The 25,149-nt window shown below is 47.4% G+C and overlaps 1 protein-coding gene across 4 annotated transcripts in view; it reads right to left on the reverse strand.

Annotated features, from left to right (window-relative positions):
- The window catches only part of hcfc1b (host cell factor C1b), a 55,430-nt gene that overhangs the window by 8,256 nt on the left and 22,025 nt on the right, over positions 1-25,149 (reverse strand). Inside the window, exons 10-24 of one of the 4 annotated variants that reach the window (XM_071373305.1) lie at positions 23,287-23,463; positions 21,795-22,019; positions 21,298-21,357; positions 18,633-18,743; positions 17,435-17,636; positions 17,063-17,196; positions 16,076-16,214; positions 15,654-15,790; positions 12,584-13,952; positions 11,488-11,639; positions 11,099-11,284; positions 9,154-9,349; positions 6,717-6,874; positions 1,560-1,988; positions 40-177 (exon numbers count right to left, since the gene is read on the reverse strand). In XM_071373305.1, the coding sequence (XP_071229406.1) occupies positions 40-177; positions 1,560-1,988; positions 6,717-6,874; positions 9,154-9,349; positions 11,099-11,284; positions 11,488-11,639; positions 12,584-13,952; positions 15,654-15,790; positions 16,076-16,214; positions 17,063-17,196; positions 17,435-17,636; positions 18,633-18,743; positions 21,298-21,357; positions 21,795-22,019; positions 23,287-23,463 (3,813 nt within the window). Of the gene's footprint in view, positions 1-39; positions 178-1,559; positions 2,004-6,716; positions 6,875-9,153; positions 9,350-11,098; positions 11,285-11,487; positions 11,640-12,583; positions 13,953-15,653; positions 15,791-16,075; positions 16,215-17,062; positions 17,197-17,434; positions 17,637-18,632; positions 18,744-21,297; positions 21,358-21,794; positions 22,020-23,286; positions 23,464-25,149 lie in introns of all 4 variants that reach the window. The other 3 variants (XM_071373304.1, XM_071373307.1, XM_071373306.1) reach the window with 3 other exon arrangements.

Genomic DNA, 25,149 nt, shown 5'->3' on the forward strand with positions numbered 1-25,149 from the left:
GTGCGTGCGTGCGTGCGTGCGTGGTGTGGCGTGTCTTACATCGACAGCGGCTTGGTCGTCAGTGGGCAAGTAGTAGTGTGTGACCACGGTGTTGGTCACCTTGACGATGCCAACGTCAAACCACTGGTTGTCTTTCTTCACCGGGGCTTTGGCCACCGCAGGAGGAGCTCCTTGCCTCTAAATGAACAATATGGGAGTATTAGAAGGCACGGTAATAATCTGGAGGATTAGAAGACACGGTAATAATCTGGAGGATTAGAATACACGGTAATAATCTGGAGGATTAGAAGGCAAGGTAATAATCTGGAGGATTAGAAGGCAAGGTAATAATCTGGAGGATTAGAAGGCAAGGTAATAATCTGGAGGATTAGAAGGCAAGGTAATAATCTGGAGGATTAGAAGGCAAGGTAATAATCTGGAGGATTAGAAGGCAAGGTAATAATCTGGAGGATTAGAAGGCAAGGTAATAATCTGGAGGATTCGAAGGCAAGGTAATAATCTGGAGGATTCGAAGACATGGTAATAATCTGGAGGATTCGAAGACATGGTAATAATCTGGAGGATTCGAAGACATGGTAATAATCTGGAGGATTCGAAGACATGGTAATAATCTGGAGGATTCGAAGACATGGTAATAATCTGGAGGATTAGAAGGCAAGGTAATAATCTGGAGGATTAGAAGGCAAGGTAATAATCTGGAGGATTAGAAGACAAGGTAATAATCTGGAGGATTAGAAGGCATGGTAATAATCTGGAGGATTAGAAGACATGGTAATAATCTGGAGGATTAGAAGGCAAGGTAATAATCTGGAGGATTCGAAGGCATGGTAATAATCTGGAGGATTCGAAGACATGGTAATAATCTGGAGGATTAGAAGGCAAGGTAATAATCTGGAGGATTAGAAGGCAAGGTAATAATCTGGAGGATTAGAAGACAAGGTAATAATCTGGAGGATTAGAAGGCATGGTAATAATCTGGAGGATTAGAAGACATGGTAATAATCTGGAGGATTAGAAGGCAAGGTAATAATCTGGAGGATTCGAAGGCATGGTAATAATCTGGAGGATTCGAAGACATGGTAATAATCTGGAGGATTAGAAGGCAAGGTAATAATCTGGAGGATTAGAAGGCAAGGTAATAATCTGGAGGATTAGAAGACAAGGTAATAATCTGGAGGATTAGAAGACAAGGTAATAATCTGGAGGATTAGAAGACAAGGTAATAATCTGGAGGATTAGAAGACAAGGTAATAATCTGGAGGATTAGAAGACAAGGTAATAATCTGGAGGATTAGAAGACAAGGTAATAATCTGGAGGATTAGAAGGCATGGTAATAATCTGGAGGATTAGAAAACAAGGTAATAAACATCCTTTAACATCTAGCTCTGGAAATAGGGTCAAAAATATTTTATTTTTTGACAACATATTCTACTTATTCAGACAGTAAATCTCAAGAAAACTAATCATTTTTCAGTATCAAGAGGTGAACATAAAACTCGAGACATCTAACAATCAATCAACAGATGACAGAAATTCTGACAAGGTTCAGTCCACTCACCCCCGCAGCTGACTCTATGCCGTTAGCCACCTCTGCCAGGGTCGCAGCTGCCTGCATCTTAGCCGGACTGGCCACCATCATGGTCTGAGTCTTAGCCGGGCTGGCCACCATCATGGGCTGAGTCTTAGCCGGGCTGGCCACCATCATGGGCTGAGTCTTAGTCGGGCTGGCCACCATCATGGGCTGAGTCTTAGCCGGGCTGGCCACCATCATGGGCTGAGTCTTAGCCGAGATAGCCACCATCATGGGCTGAGTCTTAGCCGAGATAGCCACCATCATGGGCTGAGTCTTAGCCGGGTTTGTCACCACCATGGTGCAGGTTGGGGCTAGCCGGGCCACAGCCTGGGTCACTGCTGCAGCCAGCTCCTGGCCGTTACTCTCTGACGCTGGGTCGTTCAGGCTGTCTGCTGGGGCCAGGCCCTCGGTGGGCTGGGTCAAATCAAACTTCATTTATAGAGCACATTTCTTTAAAAAAAAAAATCTGTTCAAAGTGCTAAACAGAAAATAAAGAGAGAACACCAAAACCAATCGATTTATAGATTTAATACGTAACGCTTCACACGCGTCGGTCCCCGGTTCAAATGTTTAACATGAGTGCATTGGTCCGCGGGACCCCAAACCGACCCAAATGTATCATGCATCGGTCTCAAAATCAATTAAAACGTTACGAATCGCTGGTTCACATTTTTTCCCACCCATCTGAAACTACCCCCCTACCTTCCAAAAAAAAGGGACATTTTCTGACAACGATGTCCTCTGCTCCAGTGTCAATCTAAACATGCAACTGGGAGCTTGCTACAGCCCTTATACTGGTTTCTACTTAACTGGGAGCTTGCTACAGCCCTCATGCTGGTTTCTACTTAACTGGGACCCGCTACAGCCCTTATACTGGTTTCTACTTAACTGGGAGCTTGCTACAGCCCTCATGCTGGTTTCTACTTAACTGGGAGCTTGCTACAGCCCTTGTACTGGTTTCTACTTAACTGGGAGCTTGCTACAGCCCTTATACTGGTTTCTACTTAACTGGGAGCTTGCTACAGCCCTCATGCTGGTTTCTACTTAACTGGGAGCTTGCTACAGCCCTTGTACTGGTTTCTACTTAACTGGGAGCTTGCTACAGCCCTTATACTGGTTTCTACTTAACTGGGAGCTTGCTACAGCCCTTATACTGGTTTCTACTTTACTGGGAGCTTGCTACAGCCCTTATACTGGTTTCTACTTAACTGGGAGCTTGCTACAGCCCTCATGCTGGTTTCTACTTAACTGGGAGCTTGCTACAGCCCTTATACTGGTTTCTACTTAACTGGGAGCTTGCTACAGCCCTTATACTGGTTTCTACTTAACTGGGAGCTTGCTACAGCCCTCATGCTGGTTTCTACTTAACTGGGAGCTTGCTACAGCCCTTATACTGGTTTCTACTTAACTGGGAGCTTGCTACAGCCCTTATACTGGTTTCTACTTAACTGGGAGCTTGCTACAGCCCTTATACTGGTTCCTACTTAACTGGGAGCTTGCTACAGCCCTTGTACTGGTTTCTACTTAACTGGGAGCTTGCTACAGCCCTCATGCTGGTTTCTACTTAACTGGGAGCTTGCTACAGCCCTTATACTGGTTTCTACTTAACTGGGAGCTTGCTACAGCCCTCATGCTGGTTTCTACTTAACTGGGAGCTTGCTACAGCCCTCATGCTGGTTTCTACTTAACTGGGAGCTTGCTACAGCCCTTATACTGGTTTCTACTTAACTGGGAGCTTGCTACAGCCCTTATACTGGTTTCTACTTAACTGGGAGCTTGCTACAGCCCTTACACTGGTTTCTACTTAACTGGGAGCTTGCTACAGCCCTTACACTGGTTTCTACTTAACTGGGAGCTTGCTACAGCCCTTACACTGGTTTCTACTTAACTGGGAGCTTGCTACAGCCCTTATACTGGTTTCTACTTAACTGGGAGCTTGCTACAGCCCTTATACTGGTTTCTACTTAAGTAAATGGGAAAATTACTTCATTTTGGATCCTTTAAAAAACAAAACAGTTATTTGACAGGATTATATGGTGGAGACGCTATAATAATGTTTGGCTCAGAAGATTAGTTTATTTCCTTCCACCAATACCATAACAGCATTAACCATAACATCAAACTAACTATGGAGTACAGCGAGGATAACTACCCATTTGTTGGACCTTGAGATCACTAAAAACGACATCAATCCTTAGGAAGCCTACAGATGTGAATACCATTGAGGGCAAGACAGCTTTCACCCCCCAAAAAACCTAAAAAGGTAACATTTCAAAACGGCCAATTCCAAAGAGTCCACCGAATTTGCGATCAAGAAAACAGACCGCAGTGTCAAATCTGCTGAATTGGAGAATCGCGGTTACACAGCGCTCAGTTCCTGAAAGATGCAGTTATTTTGTTACATAATATAGCACTGAACCTGAGAACATTAAAAATAATAATTTAAAATAATTGGTGAATCATCCAAAGTGATACGCTACTACGCCAAGTTGTCCCAGAGCCGCCAGTCGTACGTTTTAACAGATGTCCTTCCCTAAATGACAAATTAGTCCACAGCTATCTTCCTGGTGACTCTCAACAACAAAAACTTGGCTAGACCACAAACCCAGGGGCTCTTTTACATGTAACCAGGGCAACCATTGTAGAAATATTGCACGGGAAAAAGTATTTTGTTGACACAGCATTGAATTAACTGCAAAACCACTCGTCACCTACAGATTGGAATGTCCACAGTGCAAGGTGTTGGACGGACAAAGAGACGCCTTCAAGACCGCTTATCCTGAACACAAATCGGCTCCATACGGGTAGCCAATGAAGAGTAACCCATGGCAAGGCACGACAAGTCCTTACACCTCCCTACAAGCTATGGGTATTGATCATGTTCCGGCCTCAATTAGAAAATGGGACCGTCTCTTAAACAGCTAAACCAAAAAGGGAACGTTTTTGGGATTTACAAACTACAGGCCACTAAATACCCTTGTTTAAATGAAGATATGGATTTCTCTCCGTTCCTGTAGGGTCATGAGAAGTGCCTTCGCTGTCATCTAGTGGACATTATGCTCCATTACCCTCAGCTGTTTAGACTGCTGTGGTCTAGTGGACATTACCCTCAGCTGTTCAGACTGCTGTAGTCCATGTTTGCTGTGATCCAGTGGACATTATGCTCCATTACCCTCAGCTGTTTAGACTGCTGTGACCTAGTGTACATTATGCTCCATTACCCTCAGCTGTTTAGACTGCTGTCATCCAGTGGACATTATGCTCCATTACCCTCTGCTGTTTAGACTGCTGTGATCTAGTGGACATTATGCTCCATTACCCTCAGCTGTTTAGACTGCTGTCATCCAGTGGACATTATGCTCCATTACCCTCTGCTGTTTAGACTGCTGTGATCTAGTGGACATTATGCTCCATTACCCTCAGCTGTTTAGACTGCTGTCATCCAGTGGACATTATGCTCCATTACCCTCAGCTGTTCAGACTGCCGTGGTCCATGTTTGCTGTGATCTAGTGTACATTATGCTCCATTACCCTCTGCTATTTAGACTGCTGTGATCTAGTGTACATTATGCTCCATTACCCTCAGCTGTTTAGACTGCTGTGGTCCATGTTTGCTATGATCTAGTGTAGTATAAAATAGATCTCTCCTAGTCTTACCACTTGGCCCAGTCATATTCAAGGTTACAACAACCTTTCTAGGGGTTCCTGATGCTTCTAGCATTGAGTTGCATTTTGATGACACAACTACAGTATTTCACTTGTTAATGTGTATAGTGTTGCTTACTAAGTGTTGTCCAATCAATTCTGTAACCACTCCCTCTTCAAATCCGTGTTGATTGGAAAAAGCTGTTCAAAATGTATGATCATATCTTCGTACTCCCTGACAAAAGCCATGCAGCCGAAACGCCTCGGTTTCCATTGAACATACAAATAAAGGCATTTTCATTCATTATATGAAGAGCGCCTTGGTCCTTTCTGATAAGCAACTGCGTTGACAGTCATTGGATCTACAAGTCATTTAGCATGCCGAACAACCCCAGACAACATCACTGGCCAAGGCATGCTGTGTTAATATTACATTTCACATGTTCAGGTTCACCATCAGCAATAGTTGTGGGAGTTTTGCTTGAAGCAAATCAGTAATTGATGGTCTTTAATCATTTTTTTCTTTTAGACATACAGGGTAAAGTCGATCATTTCATAACGAAGACAGCAATCACGTTTGCTACCTTTCACTGCATGGTTGAAGCGGTTGGGCGTATCTGCACACTCCTGGATTGCATCATGCCTGGCAGGCCGCTCCTACCAGGTAACGTGGAGAGGATCTGTGTCTGCACCACGTACTCTCACTACTGGTGTCCCCCAGGGTTCGGTTCTAGGCCCTCTCCTCTTCTCTCTCTACACTAAGTCATTCAGCTCTGTCATATCCTCACCTGGTCTCTCCTATCACTGCTATGAGGATGGACCTCTTCTCTCTACACACCAAGTCAGTCAGCTCCATCATATCCTCACATGGTCTCTCCTATCACTGCTATGAGGATGGACCTCTCCTCTTCTCTCTATACACCAAGTCACTCAGCTCTGTCATATCCTCACATGGTCTCTCCTATCACTGCTATGAGGATGGACCTCCCCTCTTCTCTCTATAGACCAAGTCGATGAACAAAGTAATTACGTCTCTAGATAAGAGCGCCTGCTAAATGACTACGACGAACGCAGTAATTACGTCTCTAGATAAGAGCGCCTGCTAAATGACTACGACGAACGCAGTAATTACGTCTCTAGATAAGAGCGCCTGCTAAATGACTACGATGACCTGTAAGAGAAGCTCATTCAAATCCGTCCACTTCCAAATGGTTTAAACCATTCCATTATGAGGGGTGACATCCATAGCGGTGCTATATATTAGAATGGAAAATTCATGTGTTTATGCAACAAACTTCAGTGAATCGAACCGTTCCTCTAATCAAACAATCGCTCCGAATCGTTTCAAATTAAAACGTATGGTTCAAGAGTCAACATACCTCAAGCGCGCGCACTCCCCAGCCCCTCAAGCGCGCGCACTCCCCAGCCCCTCGCGCGCGCACGCACGCGCACTCCCCATACAAACGAACCGACAGTTCAGACAGACAGTGAACTGACCTGGTTGAGTTGTGCCGCTGCTGCTGCCGCCGCCGCCTGCGCCAGGGCCTGGGCTTCCTGTAACTGTTGTTGTTGTTGTACCAGGGCTGCCAGCTCAGCCTGAGTCAACACAATGGGGATGTTTTGATGCTGGCCCTCCTGGCCACTGTCTCCTTCATCTGGAGGAGAGAGGGGGGGGGGGGAGACTTGTTACAATCTACCGAACTGATAACTAGGGCTGGGTGATATATCTATTCATTAGAATGTATGTTTTTTGCACGATATTCCAAATGCCAGTACTGCAGGAGTATTTTTTTTTAAATTTAATGAGTTAAGTCCGCTTGTTCTCATTTTTGTCTTTTTGGTATCATCTCCTTCGCTCCATCTGTGCAATGACTATAGGCTGTACCTTCCAATGTACACACACACACACACACACCAAAGATGAGATCACATTCCTCTGACAAGCGGTTTCAACTCACCATTTGCATTTTGGTCCAACAGAAATCAGTCATATGGAACTGAAATGCGAGATGTTCAACTGACTACCGATACCCTTTTAATGTTTCAACTCATCGCAGAGCAGACACTACTAAAACAGGAGTATAAATTAACATTGAATCTGGAAAATCAGTTTGTTGCGCGCGACATTGCAGTACCACTTACCGCTAGCAGCATTTAAGCCAAATACCATTACACTAGCCTTTGGCAGCAAGAGTCTCTCGGTGGCCTCCCGGGTGGCGCAGTGGTCTAGAACACTGCATCGCAGCGCTAGCTGTGCCACCAGAGACTCTGGGTTCGCACCCAGGCTCTGTCGCAGCCGGCCGCGACCGGGAGGTCCGTGGGGCGATGCACAATTGGCCCAGCGTCGTCCGGGTTAGGGAGGGTTTGGCCGGTAGGGATATCCTTGTCTCATCGCGCACCAGCGACTCCTGTGGCGGGCCGGGCGCAGTGCGCGCTAACCAAGGTTGCCAGGTGCACGGTGTTTCCTCCGACACATTGGTGCGGCTGGCTTCCGAGTTGGAGGCGCGCTGTGTTAAGAAGCAGTGCGGCTTGGTTGGGTTGTGTTTCGGAGGACGCATGGCTTTCGACCTTCGTCTCTCCCGAGCCCGTATGGGAGTTGTAGCGATGAGACAAGATAGTAACTACTAACAATTGGATACCACGAAATTGGGGATATTAAAAAAAAGTTTTTTTTTTAAAGAGTCTCTCGGTGGATGCTGCAGTGTACCCAAGTGGCGTCGGGAGCAACTGCTTGCACGCGCGTTACCACTCCACTATGTCTCCCTGTCATGGCTTTTGCTCCATCAGTACAGATACCAACATGAGCAGCAGCTACTTTTGGCTACATACAGACCGTTAGTGGATTTCCCACGAGAGAGTAACAGTTAATGTGATTGGATGTTAATTATTTGACTAGGCTACTGGTATTTGACATTGTGTTGTTATTTCGCTGAACACCAGATGGTTTAATTTTATTTTTGGCAGTGAAACGAGGCTACTCAGGCGAGAGAAAAAAACTCACCCAAATGTATAGTCCCGTTGGAAAATATAAGTGGACAGCTTTAATATATATATATAATTTTTTTTTATACGTGAATCACATCTTTATTTGGCGTACCCCCGACTCCATTGTGGGTACCCATACCCCAGTTTGGGAATACCTGATCTACAGCCTGTATGACCAGGACCGTCTGTAGTACAGCCTGTATGACCAGGACCGTCTGTAGTACAGCCTGTATGACCAGGACCGTCTGTAGTACAGCCTGTATGACCAGGACCGTCTGTAGTACAGCCTGTATGACCAGGACCGTCTGTAGTACAGCCTGTATGACCAGGACCGTCTGTAGTACAGCCTGTATGACCAGGACCGTCTGTAGTACAGCCTGTATGACCAGGACCGTCTGTAGTACAGCCTGTATGACCAGGACCGTCTGTAGTACAGCCTGTATGACCAGGACCGTCTGTAGTACAGCCTGTATGACCAGGACCGTCTGTAGTACAGCCTGTATGACCAGGACCGTCTGTAGTACAGCCTGTATGACCAGGACCGTCTGTAGTACAGCCTGTATGACCAGGACTGTCTGTAGTACAGCCTGTATGACCAGGACTGTATGTGTGTGCGTCTACTCACTCATGACAGCGTGCTGTGCGGCCTGCAGGACAGCCTGTATGACCAGGACTGTGTGTGTGTGTGTGTGTGTGTGTGTACTCACTCATGACAGCGTGCTGTGCGGCCTGCAGGACAGCCTGTATGACCAGGACTGTGTGTGTGTGTGTGTGTGTGTGTGTGTGTGTGTGTGTGTGTGTGTACTCACTCATGACAGCGTGCTGTGCGGCCTGCAGGACAGCCTGTATGGCCAGGACTGTGTGTGTGTGTCTACTCACTCATGACAGCGTGCTGTGCGGCCTGCAGGACAGCCTGTATGGCCAGGACTGTGTGTGTGTGTCTACTCACTCATGACAGCGTGCTGTGCGGCCTGCAGGACAGCCTGTATGGCCTTGGCCTGGGCGTTAGCTTCCTCAGCAGCAGCGTGTTGTGCCGCCTCCTCGGCTGCGGCGGTAACAGCCAGCTCCTCGGGGGTTAAACCCGTCACCATCAGGGTCTGCTGCCCCCCCGAGCCACCTTCAGACATCAGCTCCGCAGGAAGGCCCTAGGAGGCAAAGAAAATAAAATAAAGTTCAGGACATTAAACATATTTTTTCCCCAATGTTACTAAAAAATGTTTTGTTGGCACACAATTCAGTCGCTCATGTGTGTCGCTAGGAGGAAACACAGCATTTCATTCTGTGGCCTTTTCCAAGACAGGACAGTGAACCTGTGGATGGTAGTTTCCTTCTGTGAGTGGTGCACTGTATGTATATATACAGTACCAGTCAAAAGTTTTGACACAGCTACTCATTCAAGGGTTTTTCTTTATTTTTTTATAATTTCTACATTGTAGAATAATAGTGAAGACATCAAAACTATGAAATAACACATATGGAATCATGTAGTAACCCAAAAAAAAGTGTTAAACAAATCTAAATAGATTTTACATTTTATATATTGTAGCCACCCTTTGCCTTGATGGCAGCTTTGCACGCTCTTGGCATTCTCTCAACCAGCTTCACCTGGAATGCTTTTCCAACAATCTTGAAGGAGTTCCCACATATGCTGAGCACTTGTTGGCTGCTTTTCCTTCACTCTGCAGTCCATCTCATCCCAAACCGTCTCAATTATGTTGAGGTCGGGTGATTGTGGAGGCCAGGTCATCTGATGCAACACTCCATCACTCTCCTTCTTGGTCATACAGCCCTTACACAGCCTGGAGGTGTGTTGGGTCATTGTCCTGTTGAAAAACCAAAAGGTGTCCCACTAAGCCCAAACCAGATGGGATGGCATATCGCTGCAGAATGCTTTTGTAGCCATGCTGGTTAAGTGTGCCCTCAATTCTAAATAAATCACTGACAGTGTCACCAGCAAAGCACCCCCACACCTCCTCCATGCTTCACGATGGGAACCACACATGCGGAGATCATCCGTTGACATACTATGCGTGCCACAAAGACACAGCGGTTGGAACCAAAAACTCAAAAATGTGGACTCGTCAGACCAAAGAACAGATTTCCACCAGTCTAATATCCATTGATCGTGTTTCTTGGCCCAAGCAAGTCTCGTCTTATTATTGGTGTCCTTTAGTAGTAGTTTCTTTGCAGCAATTCGACTATGAAGGCCTGATTCACACAGTCTCCTCTGAACAGTTGATGTTGAGATGCGTCTGTTACTTGAACTCTGTGAAACATTTATTTGGGCTGCAATCTGAGGCTGATGAACTTATCCTCTGCAGCAGAGGTAACTCCGGGTCTTCCATTCCTGTGACGGTCCTCATGAGAGCCAGTTTCATTAAAGCCCTTGAAAGTTTTTGTGACTGCACTTCTTCAAAGTTCTTGAAATGTTCTGTAATGACTGACCTTCATGTCTTAAAGTAATGATGGACTGTGATTTCTCTTTGTTTATTTGAGCTGTTCTTGCCATAATATGGACTTGGTCTTTTACCAAATAGGGATTCTTCTGTATATTACCCGTACCTTGTCACAACACAACTAATTGGCTCAAACGCATTAAGGAAAGAAATTCCACAACTTTTACCAAGGCACACCTGTTAATTGCAATGCATTCCAGGTGACTACCTCATGAAGCTGGTTGAGAGAATGTCAAGAGTGTGCAAAGCGGTCATCAAGGCAAAGGGTGGCTACTTGGAAGAATCTCAATTACATTTTGATTTGTTTAACACTTTTTTGGTTACTACATGATTCCATATGTGTTATTTCATAGTTTTGATGTCTTCGCTATTATTCTACAATGTAGAAAATAGTAAAAACAAAGAAAAACCCTGGAATGAGTATATAATTTATTGTACCTCCTGCTCCCCCTGGTTCTGTTCCTCCATGCCCTCCACATGGACATGTATCCCAGCTGCAGCAGCCTCCTCCAGGGTCACGACCCTTACTGTGCCCTCTGGGAGACAGTCGGTCTGCATGGCCTCCTCTCCCTCTATACATGCCGCTACCATCGCCTCAGACGACCCAGACATCGACGAGATCTCCTGGTGGAAGGAAGGGTCGGGGGACAGAAAGGGGTCGGGGACAGAAAGGGGTCGGGGGACAGAAAAGGTTGAATGGTCAAAAGTAAAATGATCCCAAAATAAACACCACTGACAGTCTCTTACTGCAGTGACTATCTGAACCATCTAACCACAAGAAAATAGACACTATAACAGCCGTGTGTGTGCGTGTGTGTGGCCCTTACAGGTACGGAGGGTCCAGGTGTGGGTGTGGACTGGGTAACCGTGGTAACTGCTCGACCAGACGCCACCACGGCGCTGGACTCTGTGGTTACCGAGGACGACGAGGGAGCCTCTGTAGAGCCGTTGTCTCCCTGTGTCGAGTCACCAGGCTGGGCTGGAGGGAGGAGGGACGTCACACAATTAAGACCAAAACACCAAAACACTAAAACATCCCAACACGGAGACCGAAACATCCCAACACGGAGACCGAAACATCCCAACACGGAGACCGAAACATCCCAACACGGAGACCGAAACATCCCCACACGGAGACCAAAACATCCCAACACGGAGACTAAAACATCCCAACACGGAGACCGAAACATCCCAACACGGAGACCGAAACATCCCAACACGGAGACCCAAACATCCCAACACGGAGACCCAAACATCCCAACACGGAGACCCAAACATCCCAACACGGAGACCGAAACATCCCCACACGGAGACCGAAACATCCCAACACGGAGACCCAAACATCCCAACACGGAGACCCAAACATCCCAACACGGAGACCCAAACATCCCAACACGGAGACCCAAACATCCCAACACGGAGACCCAAACATCCCAACACGGAGACCCAAACATCCCAACACGGAGACCCAAACATCCCAACACGGAGACCCAAACATCCCAACACGGAGACCCAAACATCCCAACACGGAGACCCAAACATCCCAACACGGAGACCCAAACATCCTGTATGTAGGTAGGAGAAAATATTACTAACATCTTAACTCTTAATCTTCTGTTTTAAAACACTAAGGCTGTGTTTATACAGGCAGACCAATTCTGATCTTTGGATCAACCTTTTTCCCAATAATTGGGCAAAATATCAGAATATGTAGGCCTGTGTAAAAGGAGCCTAAGGGACAATTTCCCCCAGACCTAGATTAAGCCTAATCTTTCTGGAGATTCACTTTTGAGTAGATTTTTTTAGTCTCGGACTTGACTTAGTCTGTCTCCGAAAACAAATCCTCTCTAAAAACGCCTATGAGAACAGAATGGGTTAAAGACCGTCATGCTCAGTGGATAGATAGATAGCAGTAGAACCCACCTGTCGTAGCCGTATTGGTGGTGCCCGTCTCGTGTGTTTCACACGGCGGATTGGAACACACTCTCTGGACCGTGCCTGTCCCCGTCCCCGCCAGGTTGGACGTAGTCTGAGACGGGGTGTTGGTGGTGCCAGTCTCGTGCGTTTCACACGGCGGATTGGAACACACTCTCTGGACCGTGCCTGTTCCTGTCCCTGTCCCCGCCAGGTTGGACGTAGTCTGAGACGGGGTGTTGGTGGTGCCCGTCTCGTGTGTTTCACACGGCGGATTGGAACACACCTTTTGCACGGTCCCTGTCGTCTGCCCGTTGCCCATACTGGAGTTGGCCTGCGTCGACTTAGTGGTAGTGCCAGTCTCGTGTGTTTCACAAGGTGGACTGGAGCAGACCTGTGTGTCGCTGCTGCCTCCAGCTCCGGCCTCAGTGGGGCTTGTCTGGTGTGTTTCACAAGGTGGACTGGAGCAGACAGGAGAGGTGAGGGGGGATCCTCCTCCACCACCACCACCGGATGACTTGCTCTGGTTATCTGAGGACGAGGAGCTGAGCGTCATGCCCATCTTGTCAGAGCCCATGTTAGAGCGTGCGGTGGTCGAGGTGTAGGTAGTCCCTGTTCTCAGAGTCTCCGGTCGTAGCACCCCGGGCACAGAGCTGGCACCAGAGACAGACGACGGGGAGAGGGCTCCGGAGGAGGGGGGCGGAGAGGACGGGGGATCAGACCCGCCGGTGTTGTCGATTACGCAGGAGCCTTGTTGTTGTTGCTGGTTGGATCCCATGTTACAGCTGGCGGTAGTCTGGGTGTTGGTGGTACCTGTATCGTGGGTCTCTGACGGCGGGTTGGTGCACACCTGCTGTACCTGGCCCATGTTGGAGGACGCCGTCGTTTGAGTATTGGTAGTACCTGTATCGTGGGTCTCTGACGGCGGGTTGGTGCACACCTGCTGTACCTGGCCCATGTTGGAGGACGCCGTCGTTTGAGTATTGGTGGTACCTGTATCGTGGGTCTCTGACGGCGGGTTGGTGCACACCTGCTGTACCTGGCCCATGTTGGAGGACGCCGTCGTTTGAGTATTGGTGGTGCCGGTCTCGTGGGTTTCACACGGCGGGTTTGAACACACCCTCTCCACCCCACCATTACCAGTCATGTTAGCGGAGGCTGTGGTCGCTGTATTGGTGGTGCCAGTCTCGTGGGTCTCGCAGGGTGGGTTTGAGCAGACCAGGGTTACCGTTCCTGGGTCGCCTGCCTCGGGCTGGGTGGACGAGGGATCGGCGGAGGTGGGGGAGGACAGGATGGAGACCGGGAGGTCGTGGACAGGCTGAGCATCCACACCACTGGGGGTCGTGATTAGGGTCACCTGAGTGGGCTGAGCTCCTGCCTGGAGGACAGAACGAGTACAGGAGGTCAATCAGGAAGTCAATAGAAACTGTTTTTAAAGATGTGTAAGCATTTATTTCCCAACACAGAGAGAAGGGCAAAACAACATGTTACAATACAAATCAATCTTGCCAATAAAAAAAATACATATTTGAATAAATGAAACATTTAACTTCTCTGGGATAGGGGGCAGCATTTTCACTTTTGGATGAATAGCGTGCCCATAGTAAACTGCCTCCTACTCAGTCACAGATGCATATTATTAGTAGTATTGGATAGAAAACACTCTGACGTTTCTAAAACTGTTTGAATGATGTCTGTGAGTATAACATAACTTATTTGGCAGGCAAAACACAGAGGACAAACCATTCAGATTTTTGTTTTGAGGTCACTCTTTTCAATGGGTTTTCATTGGGAATACAGATTTCTAAGGGACTTCCTGCAGATTTCCTGCAGTTCCTATCGCTTCCACTGGATGTCAACAGTCTTTAGAAATTGGTTGAGGTTTTTCCTTTGAGAAATGAAGAAGTAGCCATGTTCAGAATGAGGCTCCAGTGAAGTGTACTGTTTGTTAGAGGCGCGTGACCAGTTTTCCTCCGGTATTGAACATAGATCATCCAGTCTTCAATTTTATCGATTATTTACGTTTAAAAAAATACCTAAAGTTGTATTACAAAAGTAGTTTGAAATGTTTGGACAAAGCTTACAGGTAACTTTTGTAGTCATGTTGAGCGAGTTGGAACCGGTGTTTTTCTGTATCAATCGAACAAAGGGACCATTTGTGATGTTTATGGGACATATTGGAGTGCCAACAGAAGAAGCTCGTCAAAGGTAACATTTACATTTACAGTCATTTAGCAGACGCTCTTATCCACAGCGACTTACAAATTGGAAAGTTCATACATATTCATCCTGGTCCCCCCGTGGGGAATGAACCCACAACCCTGGCGTTGCAAGCGCCATGCTCTACCAACTGAGCCACACAGGTAAGGCATGAATTATATCTTTATTTCTGCGTTTTGTGTCGTGCCGGGAGGGTTGAAATATGATGGTCTGTGATTGTTAGCTGGTGTGCTATCCTCAGATAATAGCATCGTTTGCTTTCGCCGTATAGCATTTTTTAAATCTGACACGTTGGCTGGATTCACAACAAGTGTAGCTTTAATTTGGTATATTGAATGTGTGATTTCATGAAAGTTTAATTTTTTATAGTAATTCATTTGAATTTGGCGCTCTGCATTTTCACTGGATGTTGGCCAGGTGGGACGCTAGCGTCCAAACCATCCCAGAGAGGTTAAATGACAATTGAATCATTCCAAGTATGAGGTTTTCTACAGGTTTTTTCATGATGGCAGATGATGACCAGAAGAGAATCACTGCAAGGCCTGCTTTTCACAGACAGCTGTCTCCCAGGCGTATCACTGTGCCAGCAGGACAAGCATAGCAGCAAAAAAAACTTATAATGGGAGTCAACCCATAGCAATTATTCATGATAACATGACAGGATGGATGCATCTGCACCAAACACGAACAACTCTCCCGACGTTAAAAAACGTGACAGATAAGACGCCGACGACACTGCTTTTACAAAAGGCAGCCCAATTCTGATCATTATTTTTTGGGGGACCGATCAGATCCTTTTCCCAAATAATTGGGCTGCTTTTTGTAAAACGCAGCCTACCTTGTTCTACATGAACTGTACCTGAGCTGCGGAGACGGTGACCTGTCCAGGCAGAGCGGTCATGGTGCCCAAGGTGGTGATGGGAGTAGCCGTGGCAACGCTTCCACCCGCCAGGCTCGAAGACACCGTACCAGTCACAGTACCAAACGTTGTCACACCTAAGGGGAAGGGACAACGTTAATTGATTATGTATATTGGTAGGCTGAAATCCAGACCGGTTTTGTGCTAACATTCCACCAGGCGTGTTAAGGAGTGGAATGTCAACGCTAACAAGACTGGCACTCGGGCTAATCTATTGGGACAGATGCTTCAAAACAGTACAAGCTAAAGCATGATCGTTCAACGCTTCGCTAAAACTAAACGAATCTTTAGGGAACGCAACTCTAGTCAAGGATGAAGCGAAGCGCGCCGACTAGCAAAGAGCTATTACTGAACATCCTTACCTGTGGTTCCCTTGACAACAAGGGTGGTGACGTTAGGTTTGACACCGGAAACGGTAACCGGGGAGACGAGACGTACTCCCCCCATGGGGACTGTCCGTAAAATAGTCCCGGGTTGTCCAGGGGCACCCTTCAGTACCACCTGGTAGAAACATAATATTAATAACAGAAGGTTAGAGAGGGGTTGGGGTACCTGTGTGAGTCCCTGCTGACCAGGCCCAGCTCTGGGCATTGTGCTGATGTTACTGTACCAGGGTTAAAGGTTAGAGAGGGGATGGGGGGGGGGGGTACCTGTGTGAGTCCCTGCTGACCAGGCCCAGCTCTGGGCATTGTGCTGATGTTACTGTACCAGGGTTAAAGGTTAGAGAGGGGATGGGGGGGGGGGGGGTACCTGTGTGAGTCCCTGCTGACCAGGCCCAGCTCTGGGCATTGTGCTGATGTTACTGTACCAGGGTTAAAGGTTAGAGAGGGGATGGGGGGGGGGGGTACCTGTGTGAGTCCCTGCTGACCAGGCCCAGCTCTGGGCATTGTGCTGATGTTACTGTACCAGGGTTAAAGGTTAGAGAGGGGATGGGGGGGGGGGGGGGTACCTGTGTGAGTCCCTGCTGACCAGGCCCAGCTCTGGGCATTGTGCTGATGTTACTGTACCAGGGTTAAAGGTTAGAGAGGGGATGGGGGGGGGGGGGGGTACCTGTGTGAGTCCCTGCTGACCAGGCCCAGCTCTGGGCATTGTGCTGATGTTACTGTACCAGGGTTAAAGGTTAGAGGGGGGATAGAGGGGGGGGGGGTACCTGTGTGAGTCCCTGCTGACCAGGCCCAGCTCTGGGCATTGTGCTGATGTTACTGTACCAGGGTTAAAGGTTAGAGAGGGGATAGAGGGGGGGGGGGTACCTGTGTGAGTCCCTGCTGACCAGGCCCAGCTCTGGGCATTGTGCTGATGTTACTGTACCAGGGTTAAAGGTTAGAGAGGGGATAGAGGGGGGGGGGTACCTGTGTGAGTCCCTGCTGACCAGGCCCAGCTCTGGGCATAGCGCTGATGATCTTGCCTGGTGTCCCGGTGCCTGGTGTCATCATCTTAGTGGTGATAATGGTAATGGGTGACTTCATACCACTTCCTGTCACTCCTGACCAGACAACAGATTAAATACCATTTAGTAACAGGAAGTTATTGTCATACGTAGACACATTTAAAAATGATCCATGTGGTTGCACCAATGGGCCACAAAATCCCAAAATGTAGTGCTGACTATGAATCAAACGATCTAGAAAACACTCAACATTTGTAAAAACCTCTTTTAAACAATATTTGAATCACAAATTGCCTTTCAATTGGTCGATGTATAGGAAGCAGACAGGACTAACCCGCTTGTCCGATGGCAGACATGGGTATGGTCTTGATGATGTGCGTGCCAGGCTTGGTGGCGGTGGGCATGCCGCTGTAAGATAAGATGGTGGGCTTTCCCCCCGCGGTCCCAGCCTGGGACGTAGTGATGATGGTGGTGGGCTTGCCGTCCGCTGATGTCACCAGCTTCAGGATGGTGCCCGCCGGGAGGGGACCTTTAGTCTGGTTGAAAAAGGAAGGCCGATAGAGGGGGTTCAGGGGTCGGGAGGTCGAGATAGAGGTGGAAGCTGACGTACAACAAGAAACATGGTCCTCCGAGACGGATATCTCAGGTTGGTTGACTGATCCCGTACATCAGAATACTAGGCTGATCCCGCACTGGACCAGGCAGGCTGATCCCGTACTGGACCAGGCTGGCTGATCCCGTACTGGACTAGGCAGGCTGATCCCGTACTGGACTAGGCAGGCTGTCAAGAGATTTTCTCACCAGATCTAAAGACATTTCGAACATAGCCACACAGATTAAGACTAGTCGTGGACACAAACCCTAAATCAGGGACTGTCCTCGTGGGCCTGATTGGTGGCACAATTTTGCCCCAGTACCTGCAAATACACTAATTATGGTCTTTGGTTTCAAATGTAATTAGTTTAAAATCAGATGCATTTGTTAGGGATGGGGAAAAAGTGAAACCCCCAATCAGGCCCTCGAGGACTGAGTTACACATCCCTGAACTAAATGACCTGGATTATACTTTTAAAAATGTTATTTAACCTTTAAGAAGAACAAATTCTTATTTATAATGATGGCCTAGGAACAGTGAGTTAACTGCCTTGTTCAGGGGGCAGAACGACAGATTTTTACCTTGTCAGCTCGGGGGATTCGATCCAGCAACCTTTCGGTTACTGGTCCAACGCTCTACCCACTAGGCTACCTGCCACCCCAAGAGTAAGGGAAAGGGATGATACCCAGTCAGTTGTATAACTGAAATGTGTCTTCCGCATTTAACCCAACCCCCTCTGAATCAGAGAGGTGCGAGGGGCTGCAGTATTCGACAGCCACATCTTCGGCGCCCGGGGAACAGTGGGTTAACTGCCTTGCTCAGGGGCAGAACGACAGATTTTTTTTTTTTTTACATTGTCAGCTCGGGGATTTGAACCAGCAACCTTTTGGTTACTGGCCCAACGCTCTAACCACTTAGCTACTACCTGACTACTGACCTGTATAATGTGCTGTAGGCTGGAGCCAGCCTGTCCCGTCACCGCTCCGGTCTGACCAGGCTTGGTCTGGACCACGGACATCACCTTCCCCAGGTTGGACAGGTTAGACAACTGAGGACAGAGGAGAGAGAGACTGGTCAAAAACAACATGTCTTACATTATCAAGACAGACTCATCTATAACCTAATATAATATATTCCCCTTAGCAGACGCTTTCACGTGACTTCTATCAAGATAGGCCAATTTAATGTCAGATAATATCTTACATGGGTGGGTATGGTTGTACTTACATGGCTGAGGAAACTATGTATTTTACATTTGTCACTAATGAAATTAATGAATTAATGGAAATTAGCAGATGTTATAATTTAAAGCGACTTCCATACTGCACATGTTTAATATGTGAACCCCCCCCCCCCATGGGGAGAATGGACTGTTCTACTGTCCATGTTTAATATGTGAACCCCCATGAGGAGAATGGACTGTTCTACTGTCCATGTTTAATATGTGAACCCCCATGAGGAGAATGGACTGTTCTACTGTCCATGTTTAATATGTGAACCCCCATGAGGAGAATGGACTGTTCTACTGTACATGTTTAATATGTGAACCCCCACGAGGAGAATGGACTGTTCTACTGTCCATGTTTAATATGTGAACCCCCATGAGGAGAATGGACTGTTCTACTGTACATGTTTAATATGTGACCCCCCCCTGGGGAGAATGGACTGTTCTACTGTACATGTTTAATATGTGACCCCCCCATGGGGAGAATGGACTGTTCTACTGTACATGTTTAATATGTGACCCCCCCATGGGGAGAATGGACTGTTCTACTGTACATGTTTAATATGTGACCCCCCCATGGGGAGAATGGACTGTTCTACTGTACATGTTTAATATGTGACCCCCCCCATGGGGAGAATGTACTGTTCTACTGTCCATGTTTAATATGTGACCCCCCCATGGGGAGAATGGACTGTTCTACTGTACATGTTTAATATGTGACCCCCCCATGGGGAGAATGGACTGTTCTACTGTACATGTTTAATATGTGACCCCCCCATGGGGAGAATGGACTGTTCTACTGTACATGTTTAATATGTGACCCCCCCATGGGGAGAATGGACTGTTCTACTGTACATGTTTAATATGTGACCCCCCCATGGGGAGAATGGACTGTTCTACTGTACATGTTTAATATGTGACCCCCCCATGGGGAGAATGGACTGTTCTACTGTACATGTTTAATATGTGACCCCCCCCCCCATGGGGAGAATGGACTGTTCTACTGTACATGTTTAATATGTGACCCCCCCCCCCATGGGGAGAATGGACTGTTCTACTGTACATGTTTAATATGTGACCCCCCCCCCCCCATGGGGAGAATGGACTGTTCTACTGTACATGTTTAATATGTGACCCCCCATGGGGAAAATGGACTGTTCTACTGTACATGTTTAATATGTGACCCCCCCATGGGGAGAATGGACTGTTCTACTGTACATGTTTAATATGTGACCCCCCCATGGGGAGAATGGACTGTTCTACTGTACATGTTTAATATGTGACCCCCCCCCATGGGGAAAATGGACTGTTCTACTGTACATGTTTAATATGTGACCCCCCCATGGGGAGAATGGACTGTTCTACTGTACATGTTTAATATGTGACCCCCCCATGGGGAGAATGGACTGTTCTACTGTACATGTTTAATATGTGACCCCCCCATGGGGAGAATGGACTGTTCTACTGTACATGTTTAATATGTGACCCCCCCATGGGGAGAATGGACTGTTCTACTGTACATGTTTAATATGTGACCCCCCCATGGGGAGAATGTACTGTTCTACTGTCCATGTTTAATATGTGACCCCCCCATGGGGAGAATGGACTGTTCTACTGTACATGTTTAATATGTGACCCCCCCCATGGGGAGAATGGACTGTTCTACTGTACATGTTTAATATGTGACCCCCCCCCCCCATGGGGAAAATGGACTGTTCTACTGTACATGTTTAATATGTGACCCCCCCCCATGGGGAAAATGGACTGTTCTACTGTACATGTTTAATATGTGACTCCCCCCCATGGGGAAAATGGACTGTTCTACTGTACATGTTTAATATGTGACCCCCCCCCCCCCCCCCCATGGGGAAAATGGACTGTTCTACTGTACATGTTTAATATGTGACCCCCCCCCCCCCCCCATGGGGAGAATGGAATGTTCTACTGTACATGTTTAATATGTGACCCCCCCGCCCCCCCATGGGGAAAATGGACTGTTCTACTGTACATGTTTAATATGTGACCCCCCCCCCCCCATGGGGAGAATGGACTGTTCTACTGTACATGTTTAATATGTGACCCCCCCCCCCCCCCATGGGGAAAATGGACTGTTCTACTGTACATGTTTAATATGTGACCCCCCCCCCCCCCCCATGGGGAAAATGGACTGTTCTACTGTACATGTTTAATATGTGACCCCCCCCCCCCCCCCCCATGGGGAAAATGGACTGTTCTACTGTACATGTTTAATATGTGACCCCCCCCCCCCCATGGGGAAAATGGACTGTTCTACTGTACATGTTTAATATGTGACCCCCCCCCCCATGGGGAGAATGGACTGTTCATGTAAAAGACAACAGAAGGCATCCTAACTAACCCAATGCTGCACGTCCTTGCCAGACATCACTTTGTTTTGCCCCTGGTTGGCCGCAGTCAGCTTAGAACGGGGGCACAAAACAGATGCAGTGAGTCCCTGCTAAACCAGGGCTGTGGGACATGTCACAAAACTGGGGTCAATGAGATAGCAAGCGAACTTGCTTAGCTTCAATGTTCCGGATTTGTTTAAACATATTGTATAGGAAGGGTGCATGAAATAGGAATTGAGATTCATTCAAACCAACAATTTCACAACCCATATACCAAGTTTAGCTTTGGCATAAAGCAGAAAAACAAACGAGAAAATCTAAAAAGTTATTTCTGAATTATAAAAGTTATTTCATTATTATCATTAATATTGTTATTAAATGGTTAATTTAATTAATTGAAAACTACTCCAAACTGTAGAACCAAATTATTATTTTTTTTATCTAGTTATTTCTGAATGTTTCTCAAAGTTAGCCTGGATCCTGCTAAGGAACCTAAAACACATCTTACCAGTGTTCCACCTCCCCCCATAGTGAGGGGACTCTTAACCAGGGTGATTGTCTTGGTGACTCCTCCCACTACCGTGGTAACCACCTGGTGTTGCTGGGCAACCGTCACCGTGCCAGACTTGTGCACGGTGATGATTGGCCGATTGGGCGTTCCGGGTGTGGCAACACCTGACGTGCCCACCTGAGCCGCAGCAGTCTTCAGCATGCGGGTTGCTGGGTTACTAACCTAGAGAGGACAACACCGGGTGAGAGAGAGAGACACAGGAGAGAGAGAGTATTTAGAAGGCACGGCCAAGACAGCTCCTACAGCATTTAGAAGGCACGGCCAAGACAGCTCCTACAGCATTTAGAAGGCACGGCCAAGACAGCTCCTACAGCATTTAGAAGGCACGGCCAAGACAGCTCCTACAGCATTTAGAAGGCACGGCCAAGACAGCTCCTACAGCATTTAGAAGGCACGGCCAAGACAGCCCCTACAGCATTTAGAAGGCGAGGCCAAGACAGCTCCTACAGTATTTAGAAGGCACGGCCAAGACAGCTCCTACAGTATTTAGAAGGCACGGCCAAGACAGCCCCTACAGCATTTAGAAGGCACGGCCAAGACAGCCCCCACAGCATTTAGAAGGCGAGGCCAAGACAGCTCCTACAGTATTTAGAAGGCACGGCCAAGACAGCTCCTACAGCATTTAGAAGGCACGGCCAAGACAGCTCCTACAGTAGTTAGAAGGCACGGCCAAGACAGCTCCTACAGCATATAGAAGGCGAGGCCAAGACAGCTCCTACAGTATTTAGAAGGCACGGCCAAGACAGCTCCTACAGCATTTAGAAGGCACGGCCAAGACAGCTCCTACAGCATATAGAAGGTGAGGCCAAGACAGCTCCTACAGCATATAGAAGGCGAGGCCAAGACAGCTCCTACAGTAGTTAGAAGGCACGGCCAAGACAGCTCCTACAGCATTTAGAAGGCACGGCCAAGACAGCTCCTACAGCATTTAGAAGGCACGGCCAAGACAGCTCCTACAGCATTTAGAAGGCACGGCCAAGACAGCTCCTACAGCATTTAGAAGGCGAGGCCAAGACAGCTCCTACAGCATTTAGAAGGCACGGCCAAGACAGCTCCTACAGCATTTAGAAGGCACGGCCAAGACAGCTCCTACAGCATTTAGAAGGCACTGTCAAGACAGCTCCTACAGCATTTAGAAGGCACGGCCAAGACAGCTCCTACAGCATTTAGAAGGCACGGCCAAGACAGCTCCTACAGCATTTAGAAGGCACTGCCAAGACAGCTCCTACAGCATTTAGAAGGCATGGCCGATACATTGCTTCCCTCCATGGTGGTACAGTAGGTAATGTGGATATCGGCGCACAGCCGTGATAAACAGAATCACTCTAGTGTACCTGAAGAGGTCATAATTAACAGCAGAGGTTTACATGGTGTGTGTGTGTGTGTGTGTGTGTGTGTGTGTGTGACCATTCGTCCAGGGATCTCTTACCATAACAGGCGAGGCTACTTTGACGGTCTGTGAACCGGGGCTCATGGCCACGGTCTTGACCATAGTAGCACCGGCTGGAAGCTGCATGGTGGCCGTGGAGGGCGGGATCTTCTGGGTGGCCGCAGCCGCAGCAGCCAACGCAGCCATGCCACTCATCTGAGGGCTGCTGCCCATTGGCTGAGGGGTGAGGGGGGAGGAGGAAGCAGACACGTACAAAATAATGACAATTATTAGCATTTATAAATCACTTTTTGTTTTACAAGAATACATCTCAAAGTGCCTAAAGTTTGGTTATTCATAGGACTAGAGAATATGGAAAAGAAGGAACTAAACCTGTTGTCCATGAATCAGACCTGGGATAACTATAGTTTTAACTAGGACTTATGGAAATATATTTTCTTTAGTATGTCCCCCTAACCCTACCACCTCTCCCCTAATTAGAGTAAACTAATGGACAACAACACTTAGGCTTCTACTTCCTGGTCACACACACACTACATAAATAATGTAAAATATACTCTCTGTGAAATTTAAGGAGTATTTCTGTCTGTAATAAAGCCCTTTAGGGGGGAAACACTCATTCTGATCGGGCGGGCCTGACTCCCCAGTGGCTGGGCCTGGCTCCCCAGTGGCTGGGCCTGGCTCCCCAGTGGCTGGGCCTGACTCCCCAGTGGCTGGGCCTGACTCCCCAGTGGCTGGGCCTGACTCCCCAGTGGGTGGGCCTGGCTCCCCAGTGGGTGGGCCTGGCTCCCCAGTGGGTGGGCTTATGCTCTTCAAGGCCCACCCATGGATGCACCCCTGCCCAGTCATGTGAAATCCATAGATTAGGGCCCAATTAATTTATTTCCAACTGGCATTTCCTTATATGAACATTAACATTAACATTAAAAATTGAAATTGTTGCATGTTGCGTTTATATTTTTGTTCGGTATCTCCGAAGAACATCCAGTTTTGATATCTAGCTGCCATATATTTTTTTCCACTGTGCTGTTTCACAAAAGTTCTGAATCTTTCTATTCATATACACTGCTCAAAAAAATAAAGGGAACACTAAAATAACACATTGACTTGGAGTTACATTGTGTTGTTTAAGTGTTCCCTTTATTTTTTTGAGCAGTGTAGTTTCTACAGATTGTAGAACAACACCATTGCTAAGATAAGTCATACTCAAAATCGATCAATAATATCATTATCAAAATCACCCAGCGGTGTTATTTACAGAGTAAATAATGAATTTTTTTCAGCCATTACTAAAGCTGCGACCAAAAACAAGCTACATATGGGCGGTTCCAAAACACGTGATCCAATGATTGTCTCTTTCGCAGCAAAATCTGCAGAGCTGAGATATATATATATATATATATTCTACCGGTGGCAAGAATTTTATAAAATAAAATTGCTGCTGGAGGTCATTTTGCAGGGCTCTGGCAGTGCTCCTCCTTGCACAAAGGCGGAGGTAGCGGTCCTGCTGCTGGGTTGTTGCCCTCCTACGGCCTCCTCCACGTCTCCTGATGTACTGGCCTGTCTCCTGGTAGCGCCTCCATGCTCTGGACACTACGCTGACAGACACAGCAAACCTTTTTGCCACAGCTCGCATTGATGTGCCATCCTGGATGAACTGCACTACCTGAGCCACTTGTGTGGGTTGTAGACTCCGTCTCATGCTACCACTAGAGTGAGCGCACCGCCAGCATTCAAAAGTGACCAAAACATCAGCCAGGAAGCATAGGAACTGAGAAGTGGTCTGTGGTCACCACCTGTAGAATCACTCCTTTTTTGGGGGTGTCTTGCTAATTGCCTATAATTTCCACCTGTTGTCTATTCCATTTGCACAACAGCATGTGAAATTTATTGTCAATCAGT

The sequence above is a fragment of the Salvelinus alpinus genome, chromosome 28, assembly GCF_045679555.1.
Source record: "Salvelinus alpinus chromosome 28, SLU_Salpinus.1, whole genome shotgun sequence".
Classification (NCBI taxonomy): domain Eukaryota; kingdom Metazoa; phylum Chordata; class Actinopteri; order Salmoniformes; family Salmonidae; genus Salvelinus; species Salvelinus alpinus.